A 26,703-nucleotide genomic window follows, 5' to 3' on the forward strand; every position below is an offset into this window, starting at 1 on the left:
AGCAGGAAATGTGAATGTGGGCAAAGCCAGAGAAACTGTGCTCTCACAACACTTTCATTTTTTCTCTTTTCAACTTGGAAGATGGGGAACAGACAGACAGATTCACGTAGCAGTTATAGTTTTCTGTTTTTGTAATAAAAACAATATATAAATTGCTTTCTTTGCCATGCAGTTAGGTAAGTAGCTGAGAAGGTTAGAGCAAAATCAGTATCCCTCTTTTCACAGCTTATAACTATTACTTGGAATAAAAGTGCAGTGTATTTTCTTTTAGGGGAAACAGATATGTTCATAAAGTGCAAATCCCTTACACCTGGACTTAAACGCAACACCTGATTGAATATTCCCTGGCATGAGCACTATGCTTATAAACCCTCTGCATCCAGTGGTAGAGGATGAATGAAAATTCTTGTTGCATGCTCTCCTGTGCCTGCATGGGTTTCTGCTATCCAAAGACGTGCTTCTTAAGTTAAACAACGACTCTGCAGCTGTCCATGTGTGTGATTTCTGTCTCATTACATTATCCCTGTGATTGACAGGTGACCTGTCCAGAGTGTGGCCCACCCTTTCACCTATGACAGGTGGATGTCATGGATGTTTAAGCATTCTTACAACTTTTTCCAGACCACTTGCATTGCTCATGTTGTTTAAAACAGCTTTGTTTTCTCGCCTGTGGTTCTGTGCATTCTGTGTTATTAACAGTGCAAGCCAGTCTTCTTTGGAATAATAATAAATATTGCAATATTGCAGTATTACGTTATTGCATTACACTGATTCTACTACGAAAATGCTTTGAATTGGCTAAGCAACTGGATATTCAGCGGGGGATCAAGTGTTCCTTCCGGACTTTCTCGTGCTTGTGAGTTTCAGTGCACACACAGAAAGACGCTCTCACTGCATTAGTCGCGTGTGATATTAGGTGTGTACGTAAACGCGCGTGTGTGCGTGCGTGTTTTCATTCCTGAAAAGCCTCCCGATAAGCTTTGGGATTCTCGACGTGAATCCCGTCTTTCTCCGTCTGTGTTTATCCTCGGAGTTTCTGTCCAAGGCGCTGAAATTTGCAGCTCCGGGGACCGGTCAGGTGACTGCGCGTTCTCCCTGCGAGAGCAGGGTGCTGAGTGTGTGTGTGTGTGTGTGTGCGTGCGCGCACGCGCTCGGTAGACTGCACGCGGACACTTCAGTCCTCATCATGAGCGATTGCGCTCATGAGGAAGGCTTTTCTGAGAAGGCGTCGGGGCTACGGTAGTAGCCTAGGCTTGCAGCGTGGATAGGTTTTTGCAGCCGAGTGTGTGACTGACTCTTCACGCGCATCGTCTCTTTCTCTTTTCCTTTGGCTGTTGCAAAAATCAGTGCAGCAAGTGTGGATGGCCACACTGGAGTGGGCTGCTGCCCACCAAGTCTGACTGTGTTTCGGAGGTGCTGAGAAGGAGAACATGTAAGAATCCGCAGGCATCCCCGCAGATCCTTTCGGATTCTCAGCCAAAATGCAGAAAGGGATCAGACTCAATGATGGCCACATCACCTATCTGGCTCTTTTGGCGAAGAAAGACGGGACGAGGCGAGGTTGCTTGAGTAAAAAAAGCTCAGACAACACAAAATGGCATTCAAAGTGGTTCGCTTTGTTGCAGAATATGCTTTTTTATTTCGAAAACGACTCGAGCTCACGCCCCTCCGGACTGTACCTGTTGGAGGGATGTGTTTGTGACCGGGCACCGTCACCGAAACCGTCTCTCTCAGCGAAGGAATGCTTAGAGAAGCAGGTAAGATATTGATCGCACGGGGAGCCCCCTTAAGTCTGACTGACACTGTCAAGGCAGTCAGTCTCACTGAACGAATACACAGAGCGGTCCCCTCCTACTGTTTTCCCCCCTTAAAATCCCTTTGATCAGCTGGGCTCTGCGTTACAGCCACATTTATAACAGGAGGTATCGTGTAGACACTTTTCACCAGAAGATATCGCCTATTCATCACGCAAACAATTTCCCAGAGATGCTTTTGCATTACAGTTGACTTGACGTTTTAGAGTTACGTAATGGCGTCATCCTAACCGATTGATTTTCTCGATTATGAACCAAAATAGCCTCACAGCCTTCCTCCGAGGTTAAATGCACGAAAAATACCACGTCAACAGCAAACAAAGTTAGCAGAATTCACGCAAATATCTGCAAACTTTGCACATTATCTTAGCCTCCTCTTTTCTGTTCATCTGTTGCATCACATTTGGATGCAAGACGCTGTATTTTTAGACACCCCAAATGTTCCGGGAATGCAGCACATATAAGGAGTAAACTTAAACTGCATCCAAACTTTGTAGGTTGCCATCTTGCGGAGGAGAGCTGCCCCTTCCTTGTTGTTTTGACGTATTGATTTAATTCCTTGTCTTGATATTAATAGCATCCTACCTTGGCAACTGTGTCTCCCCGGTTTATAGCGGCTTGGCTCATTTGATAGCTCTCTCATTATCATGGGTTGTTAACGACGGCCATGAATGAAAACCAAACGATGTCCCAGCAATGCTTTTCTTTCTCAGTGCATCCCCCTATTCTTTTTTTAATTCCCCTGGCGTTTAGTGCCATGGATTAATATGTGTGAGGGATAAAAACAAAAAAACAGTTTACAGTGGGGGTTTTTATGCCTGCAACACATTCAGAAATAATTTTAGTGAGAGCGTAGTTTCCCATGTTGGAAGTGCTTTGGTGTTTTGAGGCAAACTGGTGCTGTATAAAAATATAAAAATAAAAACTGTGTATAAACGCATTTGAGCCAGAGAAGTGGTCAAGCTGCTGTGAGCTATGACTGCAGTCACCTTCTGAAATCAGCTCTGCCAGCTGCAGTCTCTTCTGCTTTCCCTGCAGCAGAGGGGATGAAGAACTGAAGGTAAAAGTCAAAATGATAGGCCATTTTATTTGTTCAGTAATCATATTCTTTGTTTATGAATAAAACAGATTCTGAATGTGATTTTGAACCAATTACACTGGAATTTTTTAAAAAAAGAACTAAAGCAAAAAATTCTAGAAAGTCTGAACTTTTGGTCTTGTGGATGTGTTCCACTTTTAATATATTGTATATTTGCACAAAAAAACTTTCCAGGAAGTAATTGTTGATAGTTTTGAAGATAGTTATTGTGAAGGTGGCGATTTTGGTGTTCAAGGTTAGGAGATAAAAACCTAAAGTGTTAGACGCAAAAAAGTGGAAACCAGTTAACATGTCTGTAAAAAGATTTGTGTTTTTCCAAGTTCAATAAAAATCTATAATAATAAACTGAAGAGGAAGAAAAGGCAAGTGAGGTAAACCTATACTGAACTTTCATAAAAGAAAATCTTCACGTCCTAAATATCCAAATCTTAAATTCCATGTGGCTATTTGGTGGCAAATGCTAAGCTTCACTATATTGTAACCAAAATGTTGCTAAATGATGCCTCAGAGGTCTTCTTTCCTTAGATAACCCTCCCCCAACAATCACAAAAAATAAGCAAACAAACAGAGGATCTGATCCAAAACACTGATAAATCAATTATGGAACTGCTTGGTTATATTTGCATGTGTGCCATACAATTTTTCCCATCCACAGTAAAAATCTGTCAAATTATTCACAATCTCTCCAAAAACAACATTGTCTGATATTGTGTTAGACTGGGATCACAGCCCTCTGTTGCAATAATTGTGTTTTACTGTATAGCCTCTAAGAAGAATAAATAAAGGATGGGAACAGGGTAAATCCATTATCTGTGAAATCCACAGCTTCTGCTCCAAGTACAGCTGTACCCAGTTTGCTGTCCATGGTGCTGAACTCAGCTGTCATATGTTCCTCAAACGCTCTTGCCCTCTGCTGTCTGCTGTCTGCAGGCAGAGGAGCCAGGATTGTAGGGGATACTACGAAGAATATATATATATATATATATATATATATATATATATATATATATATATATATATATATATATATATATATATATATATATATATATATATATTTTTTTTTTTTTTTTTTTAGTTATATTATGCAATTTAATCGTGAGGATTGCACAGCTGTGGGAAGAGGGGGTCAGCAAGAAAATTCAATATTGGTCATTTGTTGTTTAAAAGATAGAGACAACTAACCCACTTTTGAGGACTTGTTTGCTTTCGTTTCGTGAACTATTCAACTTTGTTTACTGCTCACTGTCTGTTCCCTTAAAACCGTATCAGGAGAAGAGAAATGCTCTATTCTAGGGGTGCAATATGTACTGAGTGACATCTCCGATGACAGCTGTTCATGCAGACTGCTCCAGTGAATTTATTTCAACAATGAATTAAATGAATTTGAAAGCCTTCACTTAGCATAACACAGTCTTCTGTTCCACACATGTCCCTTTGCATAATATGTGTCAGGAACATGTTCTTTCAGTTTTTTTTCTAACTGGCTTCTTTTCTTAGTTTAGCAAAACTATATACATATAAATTTTGAAAATGTATTCACACAAATATGTGGCCTTCTCTCAGTGTGAACAGCACACTTTGTAGTTTCCAATCAGTCATGTCTTTATGTGTCCACATGTGTAAATCTTGCAGGGCTCATTCTGTGTGCATGCTACTAAGTCTATATTTGCCTCTCAGTGTACTCCTGTATACGCCTGTATTGATCCATAAACTGAGAGACTGCACAGAAAAGGTGAAATGCGGACAGGGAGACTGATCGATTCTCAAGGTGTCTGTTGGCACACAGATTTCTTTTTCACCATCCTCACTCGGGAAAAACATAAAATGACACCTAAGTCAACCAGCAGACTGCAGAGGTGGTCACAGACAATGGTGCTGTACAATCCTGACGTGGAAACTGGTTCATGTAAGGATTACAGCAGATTCCAGATTTCAGTGGTGTGTATGCATGTACTGTATGTCACCGAGTGTGTGTCAGAGCTGCAGGAGAAATGGCCAGGAGAGCACTGGATCTTATCTGTGTGTGACAGGGAGAGGGACAATACAGCGAATAGATGCCAAGCCAACTGCCACCTTGCTGGGCTACAGCGCTTTTTATAGCCCTCACTCCTCAAAAAGGCAGAAGATCTTTCTCTGCCTCCCTCTCCGTCTGGCTCTCTGTTCTCATTGTGTTCTTTGGAGTGTTCTACTTTTTAAATGTTCTTATTCCCCATTTAGAAGGCGAGTTACGTTTAAGCCCACAGTTACTATGGCAACCCCTATTTGCATCTGAAAAAGTACATTTGAAGGGGCCAACAAAATGTGCAACAACATGCTTTGGCATTGTACTCCATTTAGCAAGTACAGCAAATATGGGCTTATAAGAAATGGGAGGTGAGTTTTCTTAGGTAGTGGCGAGTGCAAATGCTGGATGGGCTATATGTTTTCCTTTGTTGTTAAGAGTAATCAGCAATGGTGTTCCATCAGTCTCTGTGTATACTCACTTCATTGACTTTATAATGTAATCTCAAAATATAGGTCACACATTAAATCATCTATATATAAACAGCATGGCTTTGGCCAGTTTACAGTAATCGTGATAATCCACCTGGCAATATTCAGTGGACAATATCAGTGTGAATTGGCCAATTATATAAACTGAAATAGAATCTGTGGTCTTTGTGACAGAAATGTATACTGTAACGACTAAAGTCGGAGGGTTAAAACATTATTTAACCCTCCAACGTACCCTGTGTATGGGTGTAATACCATCCTGAAGAACACCACTAACATAAGAATAGAAATATTTTATCATAGGAGGAAGGTGCTTATCCTGAGCTAGCCATCGTCCATCCATTCATCCTCACTTTTGACTGTCTATCCAACTTAGGGTTGAGCATAAGGTGAAAGGTGGAACACAACCTGGACAGGCTGCCAGTCTATCAAAGGGACACCCAGAACTAGTTCATATTGATTTTGAATAACCTTTCCATCTAAGGGGACCAAGCCATGCCACCAAAAATACTGCTTGCAATGCATAACTGAACCACCCACCAGATCTCTTTGTTTTTGGGGTCAACAGTTTGGTTTTTCCTTTCATCCATCACCCATCTAGACTGTGTTTATGATACTGGCTATTCTTGCTATGATTTATTTATTTGAATGAGTAGCTGAATAAAAACATAAAAAAGAAGTCATTCTGTATTTTTGTGATTAAAACACGCCTTTAACATTAATCTTACATAAATATAACATTGTCTTATTTTCTGTATTCCAGATGGAATTTAGTTGCTTTGTTCACACATTATTTTAACAAGAGCTTACTTACTGGTTGTGCTGTCTCACTTACCAACAGATACTGTATCTTTGGCAAAAAAAAACCAAACCCTGTAATGACTTGGATTTAAATATAGCCACCTAAAAGGTTTAACACAACAGCTCACAGGATGTGAGAGATGGGAAGCACATTACTGACAAAGGCCCGTTCTGCTGCTCGTCAGAAAATAAGGAACATTACTCTCATTCACAAATGAATTGCTCTTGGCATTTGGGAAGGATAAATGAAAAAAATCCAATATATTGGATTTGTGGGGGTCTGTTTACAATGCATCAGTGTTATATAATTTGATGTGTTTCTACTACAAATAGGTTAGCTGTTTAGTAGTGCGGTGACCACCACTCTGGTGATTTGAGGATTTTATCCAGTAAGCCTATTAGAAAACAATTGAACTGCATTCGCCATAATTACCATAACTCAACCCTATGATAATTGGTGAGAGTGTAAAAAAGGGGTGAGGACCCAGGGGTGGTTGTGTCGCTAAAATGCAGCCAAACCACTCGAACAAAACAAAACAAAACATGGCGTCAGTCAAGAGGCTTCCGCCAATTCAGAGGTGAGTTGCCAGGTTACAGACAGAAGGCACAAAGGCTTTATAATGAATCTCTCAAGACTTTTCCCTCAGGATCTCTCTCTCTCTCTCTCTCACTCATTCACACATACAGCACATGTATGCATGTATAAATACACCTTTAAGTAAAATACAGATCAGTGGAAGTGGCTGCTGATTACTAGTGATTAAAGGGTAGCAACATACATTTTATAGCACAATAACAGATATCCTGGTTATTATATGCTGAACAAATATCTGACTCACTCACTATGCTTTTGTTTTCCCAGTATTATTTCACTGTCACGTTCAATCATGACAACCAGAAGGCTTTGGAGCTGCGCACAGAGGACGTCAAGGACTGTGATGAGTGGGTGGCTGCCATCACGCAGGCCAGGTAGCTCTCACACATGACCTTTTACCTACAGCTGTTTAGATAAGGATGTTCTGAGGGGTGGAGATCTTGATGAGAACTGTGCTTGTAACATCTACAGTCAATAAAGATGTGAAAATTTAGTTTGGAACTTATATAGAGAGTGTATAAAAAAGCATAAAAAGCTGTATCCTTTAAATGGCAAACAGTGGGTCACTTCTGTATCTGCAAAATGAATTCAACTTGTAGAGACATCTAGGAAAACATCCCTTTGTTCTTAATCAATTGAAAATGTTTGCACCATAACCACAATTTAGCAAACTAAGATCCCTTTTAGAGTCAGGGTGGATAAAGCATTATATGCTTTAGTGTGAGCTTACCTGACGAAGATGATGAAAAACAGCCAGCTCAAGGATTCACAAAATGAACTCCTTAATGAATGTGCAACATCATTTTGGCTCAGTCAGTCTTTTATACCATCTATAAAGTCAGGTCCACTATAAATTACCATGTAATTCTTGAATTTACAACTTGACAAGTGGAAACTGATAGTGTTTGTACTTGCAAACATAAAAATGGTCAAGTATGTTAACTACTGATATTTGTAAAGTGTACCAGCAGATTGGTTAGGATCCTAACAACAGTCATTAGTTGCGATTTTTCCCTGTGTGTACCTGTAAGCTTGATGTGTGTTACAGAGTCCAAAGTATGTTGTTTTTTTTATACTATTATTATTATTATTATTATTATTATTATTATTATCCATTCCATCCATCCATTCGCTACCGCTTATCCTTTTCAGGGTCGCGGGGGGCGCTGGAGCCTATCCCAGCTGTCATAGGGCGAGAGGCGGGGTACACCCTGGACAGGTCGCCAGTCTGTCGCAGGGCTAACACATAGGGACAGACAACAAGCTTGTGGGGATAGGTTATTATTATTATTATTATTATTATTATTATTATTATTATTATTACTATTATTATTATTATTATTATTTTGGCATGCTCAGAGGGTACATAGTAGAGACATAAGAAAGACACATGGCAGTAGGACAGCCTCTGGTTGAAATAACTAGATTAAGTAAAGGCTGAATGGTTTCTTGGCCAGGTCTACATTGAAAACAATATTTTTTAATCTCAACAGACTTTTTAGTTAAATAAGGGTTAAATAAATAAAGTAAATAAAATAGAAAGAATCCTGATTTGAAATCCGTGGGAAAACTGACAGTGGTACAAAAATAAGTGTTAAAATTAAAGCAAAAATTTAATTTGGGCCAAAGTTGGGCAATTTTTCTTAACTTTTAAATAAGATTTGACAAAGTTGAAATTACAGCTACTCTACATAATGTTGAAAATAACTGTCCCATCTGCAGCTAATCATCAGCTTTAGTAAGGGCTGGCTAGCTATCAGGTGTAATTCACTGTGATGAATAAATAAATAACAATTTCAGTTAGTGAAAATCATGCTGACTCGAACATAGGCCTGCTTACTAGTAATACTGAACATGAAAAACTGTCTCCACTTATCACTAGCTATTAGTAACAATTGGAGGCTGTTGGTCTGCAAACTTTTTGCATCAAAGATAGGCTTTTAACTTGGAAATCTACAGAAACCAATTTGCATTTGGAGTCAGTCTCAACTAGATTTTGGGGGTTTTTTTGCAGGGATTATGGTGTTACCTACATTTTTAACATAGGTTGCTGCTTGGTTTTTATTCTATTAAGTGGGCATAGAATAGATTTTTCTCTGTATATCTGATGGAAAATGCAAGTGCTATGACTCAGTGTGCCGCAAACTATCATTTGGACCCTTTTGGGTTTGTATTGTTGTATGATTGCTTGTTAATTTGTAATGTTAAAACAACACAGCGGTCATACTATAATGAGAGTAACACATGTATGCATGTATGTTACTTATCTCCTTCTAGATGATTGGACCTTTGAATAAACATTTCCTAGGGAACTGTGAGTGCCACTTTACCAGTTTTACTGATAATTTACGACACCAATTTAAAGTATTAAGTAAATCAATAAAAAACAAAGTGGTTATTAATATTGATTCTTGATTTATGGAGTCCTCACATGTCTAATGAGTGAAATGGCCACTTATGATGAGGGCACAAAGAAGGTTAATGAAAGCAAAACAATACCATCACTCTAAATGTCAACAGTTTGCAATTCAGTGACAAAAGGTCGACTGATTAGAGTCATTGAAGATTAAATTGATTAGTGCACCATCAAGGCAGCAGCACTTACTGTAACACTGTAATAGCTAGCAAGTAAATAAGACTTGTATTAAGGTATCTCAATTAAATTTTTCAGCCGTTCCTGGCATGTAAATGCCATGGGGCTTGAGTATTTCTGAATTACTCTTTATTTATGGTTAACAATCTGCATTGTTAAAGTTAGTTAAATTTGTGTTTTTCGAATTGTGGCGCAGGCCCCTGAAAGTTTAGTCAAGAAAAAAGAGGGGAAAATATGGAATTTATTTATTTACTTTTGGAGAAAATATAAAAGAGTTTACCAAGCTTTATTGCATTAAAACGAGACAAAAACTGTGGTACAGTGGGGCAAAAAAGTATTTAGTCAGCCACCGATTGTGCAAGTTCCCCCACCTAAAATGATGACAGAGGTCAGTAATTTGCACCAGAGGTCAGTAATTTGCACCAGAGGTACACTTCAACTGTGAGAGACAGAATGTGAAAAAGAAATCCATGAATCCACATGGTAGGATTTGTAAAGAATTTATTCGTAAATCAGGGTGGAAAATAAGTATTTGGTCAATAACAAAAATACAACTCAATACTTTGTAACATAACCTTTGTTGGCAATAACAGAGGTCAAACGTTTACTATAGGTCTTTACCAGGTTTGCACACACAGTAGCTGGTATTTTGGCCCATTCCTCCATGCAGATCTTCTCGAGAGCAGTGATGTTTTGGGGCTGTCGCCGAGCAACACGGACTTTCAACTCCCGCCACAGATTTTCTATGGGGTTGAGGTCTGGAGACTGGCTAGGCCACTCCAGGACTTTCAAATGCTTCTTACGGAGCCACTCCTTTGTTGCCCGGGCGGCGTGTTTTGGATCATTGTCATGTTGGAAGACCCAGCCTCGTTTCATCTTCAAAGTTCTCACTGATGGAAGGAGGTTTTGGCTCAAAATCTCACGATACATGGCCCCATTCATTCTGTCCTTAACACGGATCAGTCGTCCTGTCCCCTTGGCAGAAAAACAGCCCCATAGCATGATGTTTCCACCCCCATGCTTCACAGTAGGTATGGTGTTCTTGGGATGCAACTCAGTATTCTTCTTCCTCCAAACACGATGAGTTGAGTTTATACCAAAAAGTTCTACTTTGGTTTCATCTGACCACATGACATTCTCCCAGTCCTCTGCTGTATCATCCATGTGCTCTCTGGCAAACTTCAGATGGGCCTGGACATGCACTGGCTTCAGCAGCGGAACACGTCTGGCACTGCGGGATTTGATTCCCTGCCGTTGTAGTGTGTTACTGATGGTGACCTTTGTTACTTTGGTCCCAGCTCTCTGCAGGTCATTCACCAGGTCCCCCCGTGTGGTTCTGGGATCTTTGCTCACCGTTCTCATGATCATTTTGACCCCACGGGATGAGATCTTGCGTGGAGCCCCAGATCGAGGGAGATTATCAGTGGTCTTGTATGTCTTCCATTTTCTGATGATTGCTCCCACAGTTGATTTTTTCACACCAAGCTGCTTGCCTATTGTAGATTCACTCTTCCCAGTCTGGTGCAGGTCTACAATACTTTTCCTGGTGTCCTTCGAAAGCTCTTTGGTCTTGGCCATGGCGGAGTTTGGAGTCTGACTGTTTGAGACTGTGGACAGGTGTCTTTTATACAGATGATGAGTTCAAACAGGTGCCATTCATACAGGTAACGAGTGGGGGACAGGAAAGCTTCTTACAGAAGACGTTACAGGTCTGTGAGAGCCAGAGATTTTCCTTGTTTGAGGTGACCAAATACTTATTTTCCACCCTAATTTACGAATAAATTCTTTACAAATCCTACCATGTGGATTCATGGATTTTTTTTCACATTCTGTCTCTCACAGTTGAAGTGTACCTCTGGTGCAAATTACTGACCTCTGTCATCATTTTAAGTGGGGGAACTTGCACAATCGGTGGCTGACTAAATACTTTTTTGCCCCACTGTATATGGGACGTTTTAGAGGTTTGCAAGTGGGGCATGTTAGAAAACACCTAAACTGAGTAAGATTTAACTAAAACACCTGCCAAACATTTCTTTTGACAGGACATTTTCAAGGCCAGGTTTAGGCAAGCTGAACATAATTGACTGTATTGAATATAGGCCTTAAATAACATGCACGTGAACAGTTTAATTATTGCTCACACAAAAGCATCCAACATATGGAGTGCTATCCCATCAAGTATTTAAAGACCTGGTTGTGTAAGTAAATCCTGCACTTTCTGAGGATTTAAGGTCCGTGTTCCAAACATATGCTGATCAGAGGTCTGTATTTGATTTGATAAAGCTATGGAGAGCCCCTGAAACATGCGTTAATGAGGTCTTTGCGTGTGTGTCTGTATAGTTACAGGAACCTGGCTACAGAGCATGAGACCCTCATGCAGAAGTATCTTCATCTACTCCAAATAGTGGAGACGGAGAAAACGGTTGCCAAGCAACTTCGACAACAGATAGAGGATGGGGAAATCGAGATAGAGCGACTGAAATCAGAGGTAACTTGCCTTGTAATTTCATGCTAGTAACACAGTACCTGTATATGTGTGATGTGTGTTTACTGGAAGCGATCAAAAACAGGCAGGCTGAGAGGATAAAGTGAGAATGTGGTCACAGGACAAAGGTCATGACCCAGATTCCAAACCACAATGTTCTGAGTTCATGATGAGCTTTGTAGCTTGCAGTGCCCCTGGGATGTCCTTGTTAGAGACTCTGTAATGCTGTTGAGTGTTTTGTATCCTAATTATTCAGTCTAAACTAAATCAAATGCACCTCTCTTTAATGTGCTAATGGCTAGCTTCAGCTGAACCAAATGTTTTCAATATGCATGAATCGACTTTTGTTGCACATGATACTGGAGTCTGTGGCTGAAAAACATGATCTACTATCTCACTTTTCACAGCTAAAGAGTGTTCTAGTAATGGTGTTTGTGTTATTTTGTTTAATTTCAGTCTTTTATCAGAAGTTTTGTATTCACATGCTGTGTATAATGGAAGCAAATGCAACAGATTTGAATGAAATACAAAACTGGTATTTTGATGTGTCTGGTGCAGTTTCTGTGTTTATAATTCCTTTGAGCCAGCTAATGGATAGCTGGACAAAAAGTAATTCAAGAACATGAACTGAGATATTAACAACCATAGTGAAACATATTTCGGAATAAGAGATGATCATGAGTAGAGTTTATCTGGCCACATATTATATTCCTCTTACTGAGTCCTGTACTGGTTATGATGAATTTCAGATTGCTGGACTTCTGAAGGACAATGAGAAGATCCAGTCAAATCCAGAGGTGCCCCCCAGTGAGGATGATACAGAGATCAAGAAGATCAAAAAGGTGATCTGTATCAGTATTGCACAGTTTTAAAGGGTAAAGCCTGACTTACCTTTTTTAATCAAGAAAACCTAAATTAATGCAAAGATGCTAAAGGTAAAGCACTGATGATCTTTTCCAGTAGGGATGTTGTTCATTTCTGAAACAGATTTTTGACATCTTTGGGTACCTGCAGTTTTTTTTAAAAAATCCTAATAAATTCAGGGAAGCTCACACTTGATCACGCTAGATCACTGCAGTCATCAGCTTCTTTTGTCCTCAGTTCTACTGAGGAGCTGCCTGATCTGAATTAAGGCTGGAGAGCTTGGAAAGCTTTGAAATGTTAGTTACTGTACAGCTGGAAAAGATGATGACTAATAGTCAGTTGAACATAGTTTGCATAGAAAATGTTGACTTGTCTGGTAATATTTGCTATTTCCTATTTCCTAAGTGGTAGAGAAACCGTGAAACTTGTGATGCAAACTCAAGATGGACATTGTTCACCTTCAAAGTAATAGTTCCATCATGTAATATATGTTGGTTTCATTGTAAGGCATAACTTTTACTTTGAAAGTAAATGTTCTACATTTCTGGGTTACAGTACACTTTTCAGAGTTTCAGCGCCACTTGGTGAACAGATGGGACGTGTTTGTGGGCAAGTTGGCATCTTCCATGTAAACTATGTGTAACTGCACAAATCTGCTAGGAACCAAATCAATCACAAAGATTTATTTGGTGCTCCACTCTTTTTGTGACTGATTTCACCTCCAGCCTCAAGCAAACATTTACCACCCAGTTGGGGAATAAACATTCTACCTCACTTACCAGTCTATAGATGTGAACCAGTGCAATAATTCAATGTGGGCCCCTCCCACCAGCATTCAGCACTGTAAATAATCTGATCTCAAGCCAGCAGAAGTGGACACAGTAGGCTGGTCTGCTAGCTAGTGATGGTAGTTGAAGTGACCATATTGTACATGTACAATGACAATAAAGATTGATTCTATTCTATTCTATTCTCAAGTATTTCTCTCACACAGCTAAGGCTAGCCTAGCAATGTTTAGTAAATTAAGATTATATTTAACTGTTATTATCTGCTGATATTTCTATTTTTTCTTCTTTTTTCACTCCTCTTACACTTTGAGTGTATGCATACCACTTTCGACAGAAGTGAGTCGAGTCAGGTGGGGTACTCTGAGGGGGGTCAGGTCTCTCCTACTGTCAGTGCAGACTTTGCACATTGCCACTGGCATAGTTCCTTGCCTTTCCTGGTGGAAAGCAACGCCTTTGACTGAGGCATTATTTAATTTGAACTTACCTAATAAATGGACACGTCTAAACTTGCCTTGACTCATGTTTGCTCAGTTTGGGGCAGCACTTACAAGATATAAACTATATATATATATATATATATATATATATATATATATATATATATATATATATATACATATATATATATATATATATATATATATATATATATATGTAAATTATAAGATCATTATTTTGTGTCTTAATGGAAGGCTAATTATCAAATATTTTAGCATTTTGTGAGTTTGGTACAGTTTTTGGCACCTTTTGGTCTCTACTAAATATAAAATTGTTTATCTGGCTTTTAATCACAAAAAATGTTTAAGCATCTTTAACGGCAAATTATTAGATCCACTTTTCTGTCTATTTTTTGTGCTGATAGTGTCGTCAGTGTAACAGCTATGAGCAGAAACACGACATCACACACATTTGATTCACTGCATAACTCAAGGTGCTTTATATTATAAGATAAAGACTATAATAATACAGAGAAAACCCTATAAAAAAATCCACGGAAGTCATGGAAATCCATTAAAACTGAAATCTCCAAAATTATAAAAAATTGTGGTTTTTTTTCAATGTTTGATAAATCTTTTTGTCACAGGTCCAAAGTTTCCTGCGAGGATGGATTTGCCGCAGGAAGTGGAAAACTATCATCCAAGACTACATTCGCTCGCCCCACGCTGAAAGCATGAGAAAGAGGAACCAGGTGGTGTTCAGCATGCTCGAAGCCGAAGCCGAATACGTCCAGCAACTCCACATCCTGGTCAACAACTTCCTGCGGCCACTCCGAATGGCCGCCAGCTCCAAGAAACCGCCCATCACCCACGATGATGTCAGCAGCATCTTCCTTAACAGGTGGCTGGTGGTCATGCTGTTTGTGAGAGTGGTGTGACTCGGCATGGCGGGAGCTGCCAACATTTTTGGACAGCAGAAGGTGAAACAATAGCTCATGACTGCCATTTTGCTTATTTGTTTCATTAGTGAGACCATCATGTTCCTCCATCAGATCTTCTACCAGGGCCTGAAGGCCAGGATAGCCAGCTGGCCAACACTGGTGCTAGGTAAGAGGCACAGAATAATAAGTTAATTTTTCTAAATTGCAACTAAGAAAAATAATTTCATTTGGTTAAATGTATACATTTTTTCAGATACAACAGAGGTTTCTTACAACACAACACAATGAAAGTGTTTTCATCATTGAGAAGCACTGTCAGTTTTACACACATAGTTGAAATCATACCATAAAGATATGAATTCAACTAAAAATAATGAATCTACGCCCTTCCTTCCTTGCAAAAAATAATAATGATTTATTGTCTGTCGGGTAGGCGACTGAGGGTGAGAGTATAAAAAACATTTTTTGAACATATACAGATACCGAGCACATGACTTCTCCTTCAATGGTACTTTGTGTCTGCACTGATTCTTCCAATTTTTATGGTTTATGGAATTTTTTGTCTCTTTTTTTTAGCTGACCTGTTTGACATTTTACTGCCAATGCTAAACATCTACCAAGAGTTTGTGAGGAACCACCAGTACAGCTTGCAGATTTTGGCTCACTGCAAACAGAACCGTGACTTCGACAAGCTGCTGAAGCAGTACGAGGCCAAGCCTGACTGTGAGGAGAGGACGCTGGAGACCTTCCTCACTTACCCCATGTTTCAGGTAAAATTACAATGTGGATGACTTCACTATTACACATTACTACACATATTATGATTCGGTGATGTATATATATTGACTGTATGCTAAAGTTAAAATTCACATAAAATACACGAGGCATTAGTGCTGCAACACACTGTGGTGAAATAGTTTAAAATGCAGTAATGTTTTAAATTTGGACTGAAAAGATACATGTAACACAAAATAAAACATTTTCAGTCAAACTCATTTAAAGCGCATCTCTTTCAGATTCCTCGTTACATCCTGACTCTTCATGAGTTGCTTGCTCACACTCCCCATGAGCATGTGGAGAGAAACAGTCTGGACTATGCCAAATCAAAACTGGAGGAGCTTTCCAGGTAGAACTATCAATGTAGCTCGACAACACAAACATACTCAGTGGGATCTTTGTCTGATGTAAATCAGAAACTAGTAACCCTGAATTAGTACCTGTATTTTAATATATCTTGTACTTGGCATAAGGATACAGAAAACAGAGCTATAATAGCCAGTGACTCATCCAATCGACGCAAAGTACCAAAAATATAACACAGTCAGACACAGACACAGTGTCTATCATTTCTAACAGTTTTAATTGATTTTGTGGTCACTGTTCTCATTTCACGTAATAGAACAGTGGAGCAAATTCACTATAAGAGTTGATGAACTCTATAGAAACAATAAGAAAAAACATATGGCTTTAATTAAGAAGTACCTGAAATCATTAGTATTTGTTGTCCTTTCAGAATCATGCATGATGAGGTAAGCGAGACGGAGAACATCAGGAAGAATCTAGCCATTGAACGAATGATTGTGGAAGGTTGTGAAGTGCTTCTTGATACCAGCCAGACCTTTGTTAGACAAGGTAAAGAAAACGTTTTCTTGTGTTGTTCTTATATGACAAGGTTTGCAGTTATGGTCAACAAATAAAAACAAACTTGAAACTGAGTTTTTATCGTGCAAAAAAACCCAAAAAAACTCACTAAGTGTAAAAGTTGCTGGTGTATTCAAGCATGGGTGTTTCTTTTATTAATTTAGGGTGCTAATGAAATCCTTGATGAAATGATGACACAAATAACACATTTTTTGCACCAAAATGTATGGACATTGGGTTTTTTTGGATTTTCTTTTTAAATTTAAATTATGTCGTTTATTTTTTCTTCTTGTATGGCCAGTTTTCAGATTACGAAGGAAAAGAGAGCAAATTCAAAATTTGCTTATATGTTTTTCTTGCACACGTGTTTGTGTTCATAGGTTCTCTGATCCAGGTGCCAATGAGCGAGAAAGGGAAGATCACACGAGGCCGGCTTGGCTCTTTGTCTCTGAAGAAGGAAGGAGAGAGACAGTGTTTCCTCTTCTCCAAACATCTTATCATCTGCACCCGAGGCTCCGGAGGAAAACTTCACATCACTAAAGTATGGCAGGATTGACCTAAAGTAGGCCAAGTAGTAGAAAAACAGTAAAAATTCATTCTACATGAGTGTAGGGTGCAGTTATAAAACACTTCACCTATTTTGTTTATAAATGTATAATCAATGTTATACTGTTAAGTATGTTATCCTTAAAGGATGGGCTTGATGATGATCTGTTAGCTGGCAGCATGGTGAATGTGACCCTGTGACCTTTCATGCCTCTTACAGAATGGAGTGGTGTCTCTCATAGACTGCACTCTGATTGAGGAGCCGGAGGGGACTGATGATGAGTGTGAGTTATTATGTGTAGTGGATTCAAATGTTTCCTTTATAAATACATACATCTAGAAGCTGCAGAGTGTTTACTGTATGAAGAGCTTGAAAAATGAAGTGATACCACTTTTCTATTTGGCATCGTCATACAGGCGTAACAATCTAACAAACGGGGGGCTGTAACAGTTAGTGAATCACCCTAAAAGCGGACGAAGAATGTTTTCCACTTTACCAACTAAATTTTCACAGTTACAAACCAGAATGTGGTGTTTGTGGGGTGTGGCTGGATTAAATGCTCTGCATATAAAACACATTATCTCTACAGAAAGTGTTTTTGCATGATTTCCACCGTTTCCTCTTCACCCCCACATTACTTGAGGTGTCAGAATTTTTTTTTTAATTTACTGCTATTAAAGTTAGCCAAAACAATTACTCACAATTGTTGATTGACTGATATTTGTTCCAAATCAAGGTAATAACCCCAATGAATAAAGCAAAGATTATTCCATTATTGTGCTTTGCTCAGTATTTGCAAAATCAAACATTACCGCTGCGTTGCTGTATTACAAGGTTAATTATTGACTTTAAAGATTTAGGAATATAAAATCAATATAAAATATAAGCATAACGTATGCAGAAAAATAATGTGAACAAACTGAAACAAAAATAAATAAAACAGTAGCTGATCTATTCTAAAGTGCAGCATATTGTTTTCTTTCCTATTTAGAATTTTTATTTTATTTTATTTTTGCCTTTCAGCCAAAGGGGAGCGCAGTGGTCAGGACACAGAACACCTGGACTTTAAATTGATGGTGGAACCCAAAGACGTCCAGCCTTACACCGTGATCCTTGTGGCTTCTTCCCGACTGGAGAAGTCAGCGTGGACAAGTGATATCAGTCAGGTATGTCTCGCCGCTTATGTTAAGACATTTGATTTCACGTTTTTTTGTTGCTGCAGCTTTAAAAAAACACTTCTCAAACTCTGTAAATCTACAGATTTTGTCAGTCATCTTGTAATGAAGTGGTAATCGAATGATAAATAATCTCAATATACAAATTCGATTGGGAATGGGCAAGATTTTAGTTGCTGTTTTAAGCTTCTGTAATTGAAGATGTATTGGCCAATAAAATTTTGATCAAGTGCAAGTAAACAATTTGTGTGTGGAAAGAAAATAGAGAGAACACCAGTGCAGTGATCAGTGCAAAGAATAGGAAGTCTTGAACTGGATGTCTGTTATACATTACCTGGCTACACGAGTAACCTCCAGAGACTTTGTCAGGGGACATACGGAGCATGAATCACGCAAAGAGACCAAACTTACTGAAGCTACACACATGATCTGATAAATGTTGGAGCCTGGAGCATTCATATGTTTATAAACATGCTCGTCTTCTTGCACTGTTATGCTCACTGTGCTTTCTGCCTTACAGTGCATTGACAACATCCGCTGCAATGGCCTGATGATGAATGCCTTTGAGGAAAACAGCAAAGTCTCTGTGCCACAGATGATCAAGTGAGACTTGGACACACTGTAGCAATAGTAAAGCACATACAAAGTATGTTCAAAAGGCTGCATAAAAATCACAGATGTTTGCACATGCTCATACTTACAGGCTCATGATGTAGCCTAATGCTAACATTATCCCTAAAAATGTATAGGGCTTCTGTGTTAATATTCACACAGTAGAAAACTGACTTCAAACGTGACTAAAAATGGTAAGTATAAAAAAGTGAGCTTTGTTTATAAAGCTGATAATCAGTCCAGAAACGCCACCTAAAGATGAGCAAAAATCTAACATTCACAGGCTGCAAACGCAGGAACAGAGATGAGGAACACAGAAAACTCATGGGAGGAAAACATGGAGTACAACAGACAACTGGACAAAGACAGTCACACTATTTATACACTGGAGACTAATTGGGAATCGGAAATAGAGGAATGAGACATGGTAAAACGCAATTAAGACATTCAGACAGAGAGGAAGTAAAACCCAGAACGTGAAACCAGAGAAAACAAACTCAAAGAAAAACAGGAAACAACCTTATAGACAACTACCTAACACAGATCAAGAAGAACACAGAGCCAAACATGAGAAATAATAAACTTAATGCACGAACTGAAAGAAGGCCAAGAATTCACGGCCACTAAATGGCATTTAATTGCAGTAACTGGAGCTACATCTCTATATAACTTTATTAACCTCACTTTTAATCCAATACAGGTCAGACACCAGTTTGTACTGTGATGATGTCGACATTCGCTTCAGCAAGATGATGAACTCCTGCAAGGTGCTGCAGATCCGCTATGCCAGTGTGGAGCGCTTGTTGGAGAGGCTGACCGACCTGCGCTTCCTCTCCATCGACTTCCTGAACACTTTCCTCCACTCTTACCGTGTCTTCACCAGCGCTGATGTAGTACTGGACAAGCTCATTACCATCTACAAGAAGCCCATCAGTGCCATCCCTGCACGGTAAGTGAAATGATTCCAGGAGGTTTAATGAGGGATTTTATGAGCTCCCTGGTATAAACATTTTCACACTAACTGCATTTTAGTTGCTGGCCAAAACCTTATTTCATCAGTTTTGAGCTTTTAATGCCAACCTTTTTATACCAAGTTGCATTTCCGATATTTCTTAATTTGCACTGAAGTACAACCCCAATTCCAAACATATTTTAGTCAGAGTAGAACATAGAACACATATCAGATGTTTAAACTGAGATATTTAACTATTTCATGATAAACAATGGTTCATTTTGAATTTGATAGGAGTAATACCTCTCAAAAAACGGGGTCACTGGCCATCTTTATCACTGTGTAGCATCCCCTCTCCTTTTAACAACAGCTGGATGAACATTTTGCCTCTTTAAGGCATCTTGACTTTGTGTATCTCAAGAGTACATACTATCATCAAAATATTCAGAGAATCTGCAGAAATTGCTGTGTGAATGGGATGAGGCTGGAAATCCATATTGGATACCCATGATCTCAGGAGACACTACCCTGAAAACAGGTGTAATTCTGTCATGCTCAAGAAGTTTCAGTGAACACAATTCACCATGCCAGCCATAAATCCAGGTTAAAGCTCTGTTAGGCAAAAAATAAGCGATATGCGAACATGATCCATAAATTCTGTCGTCTTTTCAGAGCCAAAGCACATTTAAAATAGACTGAAACAAAGTTGAAAAGTGTTGTCTGTGAAGGTTCTCAGTCATCCAGGTCATTGTAGTCTAAGGAGCTTGCAAAGAAAAGCGTCTGGACTTCTTTAAGTTGCTTGAAGACGTTTCACCTCTCATCCGAGAAACTTCTTCAGTTCTAAGAGTCAAATGGTGGAGAGTCCCAGATTTAAACCCTGTGGGAGTTTCCCCCCAAAGAGGGACAAAGGACCCCCTGATGATCCTCTACCTAATCACATGAGCCAAGGTGTGAAAACGGGTGTGGGTCACAATCACGCAGGGTTTCGGGTGAGCTCATTGTGAAACCTGGCCCCACCTTATCATGCGATTTCCTGAGGTCAGTTGGCCCAGGGTGTGAGTGGGCATTAAGGTGTCTGGGAAGGGATCTCAAAACCGGATTATAGATGGCAGACAGTTGGTGTCGTAAACCACCGCCTCTGTTCAAAGATGGTCGCTCACAGTGGACATAAATGGCTTCTTTCACTCCTCTTTAAAACCATCTGTCCTCTCTGTCCAAAATGTGAACATTGGCGTCCTCAAAAGAGTGACCTTGAAAAGTGTTCTGTGCTCAGTAAAATCACAATTTGGAATTATTTTTAAAAAACATGGATGCTAAGTCCTAGAGGGACCCTTGCCTAGTAGTATTGGCAGCATACATCTGTAAAGTCACCATCAGTGCTGAAAAGTATAAATGCAGCTAGCAAACGTTACAGCTCAGCCCAGCGAGACGCTGTTACATGTTTACATGTTTACTGTTACAAGCATGAGCCTCGCAGCATTGGTAAATGCATACTTCCTTCATCATCAGTACATGACACAGATCAGTCTCATTAACATTCTTTTGTTCTCATTTCCTTGGAATGAGAAATTTCTACTAAAATTTTCAGATGTTGTTTTTGGTGCTTAGAGCACCACAAAGCGAGCTCCATTTTCTTCCATTATATTCAAGAGAAGGAAAACATCTCTACAGATAACGAACTGGGTAACTCACACCAAAACACTCTAGCTGGATACTTACTTTACTTTATTTTACTGGTTTGATTAATTCGACTTTTGTGTAGCAGAAACTGTGATTAGGTTGTTTCTAAGTAAGACATTCACATGAGTTGTGTCTATGTTCTTGTTTCTCCACATTCACTGTTAGCATTTAAGTGGGCAGCTTACTTAGCAGGGTAAAAGGGCCTTTTACATTAAACCCTTAGGAGAACCTCACTGCAAGGGCGATCCCTGTCACAAATGCAAAAAATGAACAAAGTTCGACATTTCCAGTAATTTTTTTTTTCGCGAGAATGCAGCAACAGTGCAGTAATGGTGCAGTGAAGAGACGGGACTTCCCCAGTGTCAGAATTAGTCTCTCACGTGGAGTGCCTGTAAGTCGCCCATCATATCCTGCCCAGGTGAGAAGGGACTGGGGAGGAGGCAAGCAAGAGGTCACACCAAGACTTCTTTTGACCGCCATCACAGTTAATTGAGTCCTGCGTCCACCCACCTCCTCCTGACTCCTCCTCTTCTTTTTCCTGCCCTTTTTTTTCACATTCTCTCACTTTTATCTTTCTTTCCAGAAGTCTGACCATCCCTCTCTTCGCTGCGCTGTCACCATAGCAACCCTTTACTCTGCTGCAGGACCCCACCCTCTCGTTCTCTCCTCGTCTTCTCCCTCCCTCTCTCCCTTTCTCCCATCATCTGCAGCGGCTCTACGGTATTAAATATTGATGGTGGTGTTTTGCACCCAGACCCTACTCTCCTCGTCCTTCTTCCTTTTTGTCACACTCCTCTCTAATCTCTTACTTAAATATCTTCTCTTGTTTTTCTTCTATCCTGCTTTACTTGCTTTCCTCTCTTGAATCTCGACTCTGCCTTATGCCTTTATTTTCTTCCTGCCTCCTGTTTTTGTACTTCTGCCCCTCTCCTGTCTTAATGCTCCCAGCCTTCATCATTCCAATCTATGCTCCTTGCTCATCTCTTTAAATTACTGCTTTTATTTTTCTTATAATTTTAGGCAAGGAGACACAACATGGCTGCAGCTAACACCATACAGGGCTGGAGGCTTCCCATTCGCCCACTCTCAGCCACCAGCCTTTGCTGTGGTGGAATCCATATCCACTATGTTGCTCGACTCACCCCCTCCCTCTCTGTATCTCTGTTTTTGCCACTGCTATTTTTTTTTTTTTTTTTTGCGGTGTACCTCTATCTCTTTCTCCAACTTTCCCCACTATCTGGCTTTCTCTCTCTCTCCATGCCTCTGTGGGCCTCCCCTGGGCTGGTTGCTGTTGGCAGCACCCGTGCCTCCCACACTGTCACTTGACATGCTATTTATAGGCCTTCAGAGGGGGTGGCTCTCAGTGCAAGGAGGATGCTGTCTTAAACAATGTAGCTTAAATAAAAGAGTCAGGAGCTCCCAAAGAGCCTTCTGGTTAACGCGTTCCCTTACTGCTTCTGTGTACAGACACAGAGTGCACCATGCATTCCCCCCTTATTAACATTTCTCCTCTTTCCTATAGTTCCTAGTCAGATTGTGGGAATTTTCCCCTCCACAAATTCAAAAAAGTTACTCTTTAGCTGTGAAAAATGTTCTTTTTACCCCTCATTTTTCACACGTGCCTCCTTTTTCTCTTCTCTTTCACCCTTTCCTCTCCTGTAGCTCTTTGGAGCTTTTCTTTGCCAGCAGTCAGAACAGTAAACTCCTCTACGGCGAGCCACCCACATCGCCACGTGCCAGCCGCAAGTTCTCCTCTCCTCCTCCACTCTCCATCACCAAGTCATCCTCTCCCAACCGCCGCCGCAAACTTTCACTCAACATCCCCATCATCACGGGTGGCAAAGCCCTGGACTTGGCTGCACTCAGCTGTTCTCCCAATGGCTATGCAAGCATGCACTCCACCATGTCACCCTTCAGTAAGACCACCCTCGACATCAACAAGCTCTACATCTCTAGCACCATGGCCAGCAAAATCCCTGATGAGGGAGAATCCAAAGCTGAAGGCAAAGCTGAAGAGTCTGTTGCCAACAAGCAAGGTCAGAGCCTCTGTCCGAGGGAGTATTGTAGAAAAATTTTTTTTTTTTTTTTTAAAAAGCCTATTTAAAACCTTATCCTTTGTGACATAACAGTAAAAGATCAGCCAAGTTTTGTAAAACTTAAAGGGACAGTTTACCCCATATCACCTGTGATTCATTTTTGTATTTATTTTTTTGTCAAATGTTGATGGTCTTTTGGCACTTAGGGCACCACAAAAAAAGATGCAACTGGTCCCATTATATTTAAAAGAGTGCAAACATCTGTATGAGCAGTATCTCCTAATAAACTCCAGCCTAAACAAAGTCTATTTTGGGGTGAACTGCTTCCTATGACTGTAAATTTCTAGCAGTCTTCTTCTGTGTTGCTTTTTTTCCCCAATGGTGAGTTACTCTGTCTGTTCAGATCTGTCTGTAAGAGAGGAGTGCGATGAAGACCCAAGTCAGAGTGACGACGCAGAAGCAGAAATGTCTCCTCCTAAGTCACCATCAACGCCCAAGAACGTCAAGGCAAAAAACTCTGGTAGAGTAATTTAATTGTGTTGCAAATCTTGCTGAAGCTGTTTAAGCTTGCATGTCCGAGGCTTGTTGAAGAGTGTCTGGTGATCTACTTTTATATTCACACCCACCAGTTAAAAAGACAAATGAGCTGGCAAGATTGTACGAGCTGGCAAATTTGAGCAGTTTACTGGATAGTGTTACTGACAGTGGAGTGTCTTGGCAAAAAAAGGGATAAAATAAAATCAATAATAATGCATAATGTCAGTAGAAAAAAAAATCCACAGGCCTACTGTTCATATGCTTCATCCTCCATAAAATGTACAAAAATGGAATCAAAGGAGGATTTGCCTAGTGTAATTGCACTGGAGACATAGTAGAAGTAATACAGGCCAGGTTTCAGATTAGACGTTATATTTCCTGACTTTTTAAGAGTCAGGAGGGCTAAAAATGGAAATGCACTTCATTTCTAACATGTAAAAGTTTTGACTCTTGTATTTTCATCAGAAGAAAAACAAAGCTATAGCCAGAAGCTGGTTGGCTTAGCTGAGACAGTGCGTAAACTTAACATTAATCTTCTTTTTGTAATCTTTGCAAAAAAGAGTTACATGTCTGCCAAGAAATAGCCAAACACAAGAACGTGAGAAGATGTTATCAATTCATGAATTTTGAAACAACACTTAGGCAGGTTTTTGTTGTTTCTATGCCTGTACTCATTCTGCAATGAACTAAAAGTCACTGGCTGTAGCTTCAAAATTTTTTGTAGAGAGAATACGAGAGTGGAATTAATCTCCTCATCTATCAGTGAAAAATGTGTGTAAAATAATTTCTTTAATGCTTATGAAATGCTTAACTTTGCTTCTTCTTGGCTTGTGTCACCGATATGAAACTGTTGAAATGTTACAAAATGTTAAAATAGCTTTCATTATTGCTTCCCATTTCATAGTTTGGGTTTGTCAATGTTTAAAAATGTGAAGTCAGAATCAAAGTCAGCATGAAATATTTTTACCACCCAGCAGTCAAGTTGTGTGAGACGTGTTTAAAGGCGGAGATGAGACGAGCAGGTAAATAAATATAGCCACAGCGGATTTATATCAAACTTTTTTTTCTGGAAATGATAAGCGTAGCAATTGCCAAATAAGGTCTTGGTAAAAACCACCCACAGCCTCGTGGCCCTCCCCGTAGAACACAGAGAAGGAGCATCCACCCCATAGGTAGTCAGGCGCAATTCATTCCCAGTGTGTTCTCTTCCCACGGTGCTGGATACAAGGGAAGCCAGTGCCTCGTGTGAGTAGGTGGAAGGAAACCTTGTACCTTGGCAACGATGTGCGTGTTCTTCTATACCGCCCCCGGCTGAATGGGGGAGGGCAGGGAGGAAGGGAGGGAGTGAAGGAAGGAGGCAGAGAGGCAGACACAGTGGAGTGTACAATGTAACTGCAACAAGCTGCATGATGCATTGTGCTGCGTCTGTTTTAGCTCTCTGTTGCCCTCCGATGGTCAACAACTTAGTTTGATTATGCACATGCGGTACTGTGTGTACAGCATAAACAAATTACCTTTCAGCCTAATCTTTAAGAAGCTCAGAAAGGTAAACTGAAAGTGTTTTTGTAATGGTTGTCTTCCAAAGGAGGTGCCCTTCAACTCTTTTATGTCAATATTGATCTAAGTATGATTTCAAATTAAATTCATTTGCGTTCTTGTCTGCAGAGTTTTCTCTGTTTTCCTTCAACAATGGCATGGTGGTGTCATCTTGCCGGGAGCTGGACAACAACAGGAGTGCTCTTTCTGCTGCCTCAGCCTTTGCCATTGCTACCGCTGGTGCCAATGAAGGCACACCAACCAAGGAGAAGTATCGTCGTATGTCCCTTGCCAGCACAGGTCAGTTACAGAGCTACTACCTCTGTTTACTCCTAGCGACGCCTGTTGGCTACCTGGAAGCTTCCTTTGTTCTCTGCTGATGATCTGCTGGAGCCTACTCATTTAAACAGTCTCTAATCTAGTAATCTAGCCATACTGGATTATAAATCCATGCTTGTGTTTAGATATTGTTTAGATTTAACAGAGATCAGTTAATCAATATAATCAAGGTAGTGTCTTCCTCACTAGGGTGCACCCAGACAAGTCAGACAATAATAGGAGCCCCCTGGTGATTTTAAAAGAAAGATCATAAAATATTGATGGTATATAACACAAGTTTGTGCTTTAGGAGTTCACTTTTTATTCCAGGTTTCCCTACAGACCAGAGAAATGGGGACAAAGAGTTTGTTATCAGAAGAGCTGCCACAAACCGAGTCCTGAATGTGCTGCGTCACTGGGTCTCCAAACATTCGCAGGTGCAGTCCCCTTTTCTTTCTTTTTTCTTTTTCTTGTTTGGTTCTGTCTTTCTGTGCCCTCACAGGATAAAAAAACAACAACAAAAAAGCTCATAACACTTCAGTAATGACACTGTGGTTGTTCATTTGTGGATCCTCAGGACTTTGAGCTGAACACAGAGTTGAAGATGCGAGTAATTGGCTTCCTGGAGGAGGTGATGCATGACCCAGAGCTGCTTACACAGGAAAGAAAGGCAGCTGCCAACATTATCAGGTTGGTTTTCCGTTATCATTGCTTGATTGCTCTTACAGTCATGTATGACACAACTGTTTGTGAGC

At 40.0% G+C, this 26,703-nt stretch overlaps 1 protein-coding gene across 1 annotated transcript in view; it reads left to right on the forward strand.

The window, feature by feature from the left end:
- The first annotated feature begins 1,140 nt into the window (after window positions 1-1,140).
- Window positions 1,141-26,703, forward strand: part of LOC309704364 (ras-specific guanine nucleotide-releasing factor 1-like) — a 31,294-nt gene continuing 5,731 nt past the window's right edge. The window contains exons 1-19 of the mRNA XM_082529468.1: window positions 1,141-1,757; window positions 7,073-7,179; window positions 11,739-11,886; window positions 12,633-12,725; window positions 14,621-14,874; window positions 15,001-15,080; window positions 15,491-15,684; window positions 15,931-16,040; window positions 16,428-16,546; window positions 16,936-17,096; window positions 17,322-17,385; window positions 18,126-18,268; window positions 18,798-18,880; window positions 19,590-19,838; window positions 23,184-23,557; window positions 23,961-24,077; window positions 25,760-25,930; window positions 26,279-26,385; window positions 26,526-26,638. Of these exons, the coding sequence (XP_082385594.1) occupies window positions 1,482-1,757; window positions 7,073-7,179; window positions 11,739-11,886; window positions 12,633-12,725; window positions 14,621-14,874; window positions 15,001-15,080; window positions 15,491-15,684; window positions 15,931-16,040; window positions 16,428-16,546; window positions 16,936-17,096; window positions 17,322-17,385; window positions 18,126-18,268; window positions 18,798-18,880; window positions 19,590-19,838; window positions 23,184-23,557; window positions 23,961-24,077; window positions 25,760-25,930; window positions 26,279-26,385; window positions 26,526-26,638 (2,963 nt within the window). The 5' untranslated portion in view covers window positions 1,141-1,481. The remainder of the gene's footprint in view (window positions 1,758-7,072; window positions 7,180-11,738; window positions 11,887-12,632; window positions 12,726-14,620; window positions 14,875-15,000; window positions 15,081-15,490; window positions 15,685-15,930; window positions 16,041-16,427; window positions 16,547-16,935; window positions 17,097-17,321; window positions 17,386-18,125; window positions 18,269-18,797; window positions 18,881-19,589; window positions 19,839-23,183; window positions 23,558-23,960; window positions 24,078-25,759; window positions 25,931-26,278; window positions 26,386-26,525; window positions 26,639-26,703) is intronic.

Source organism: Aulonocara stuartgranti (genome assembly GCF_965226115.1).
Source record: "Aulonocara stuartgranti genome assembly, chromosome: 1".
Taxonomy (NCBI): Eukaryota; Metazoa; Chordata; class Actinopteri; order Cichliformes; family Cichlidae; genus Aulonocara; species Aulonocara stuartgranti.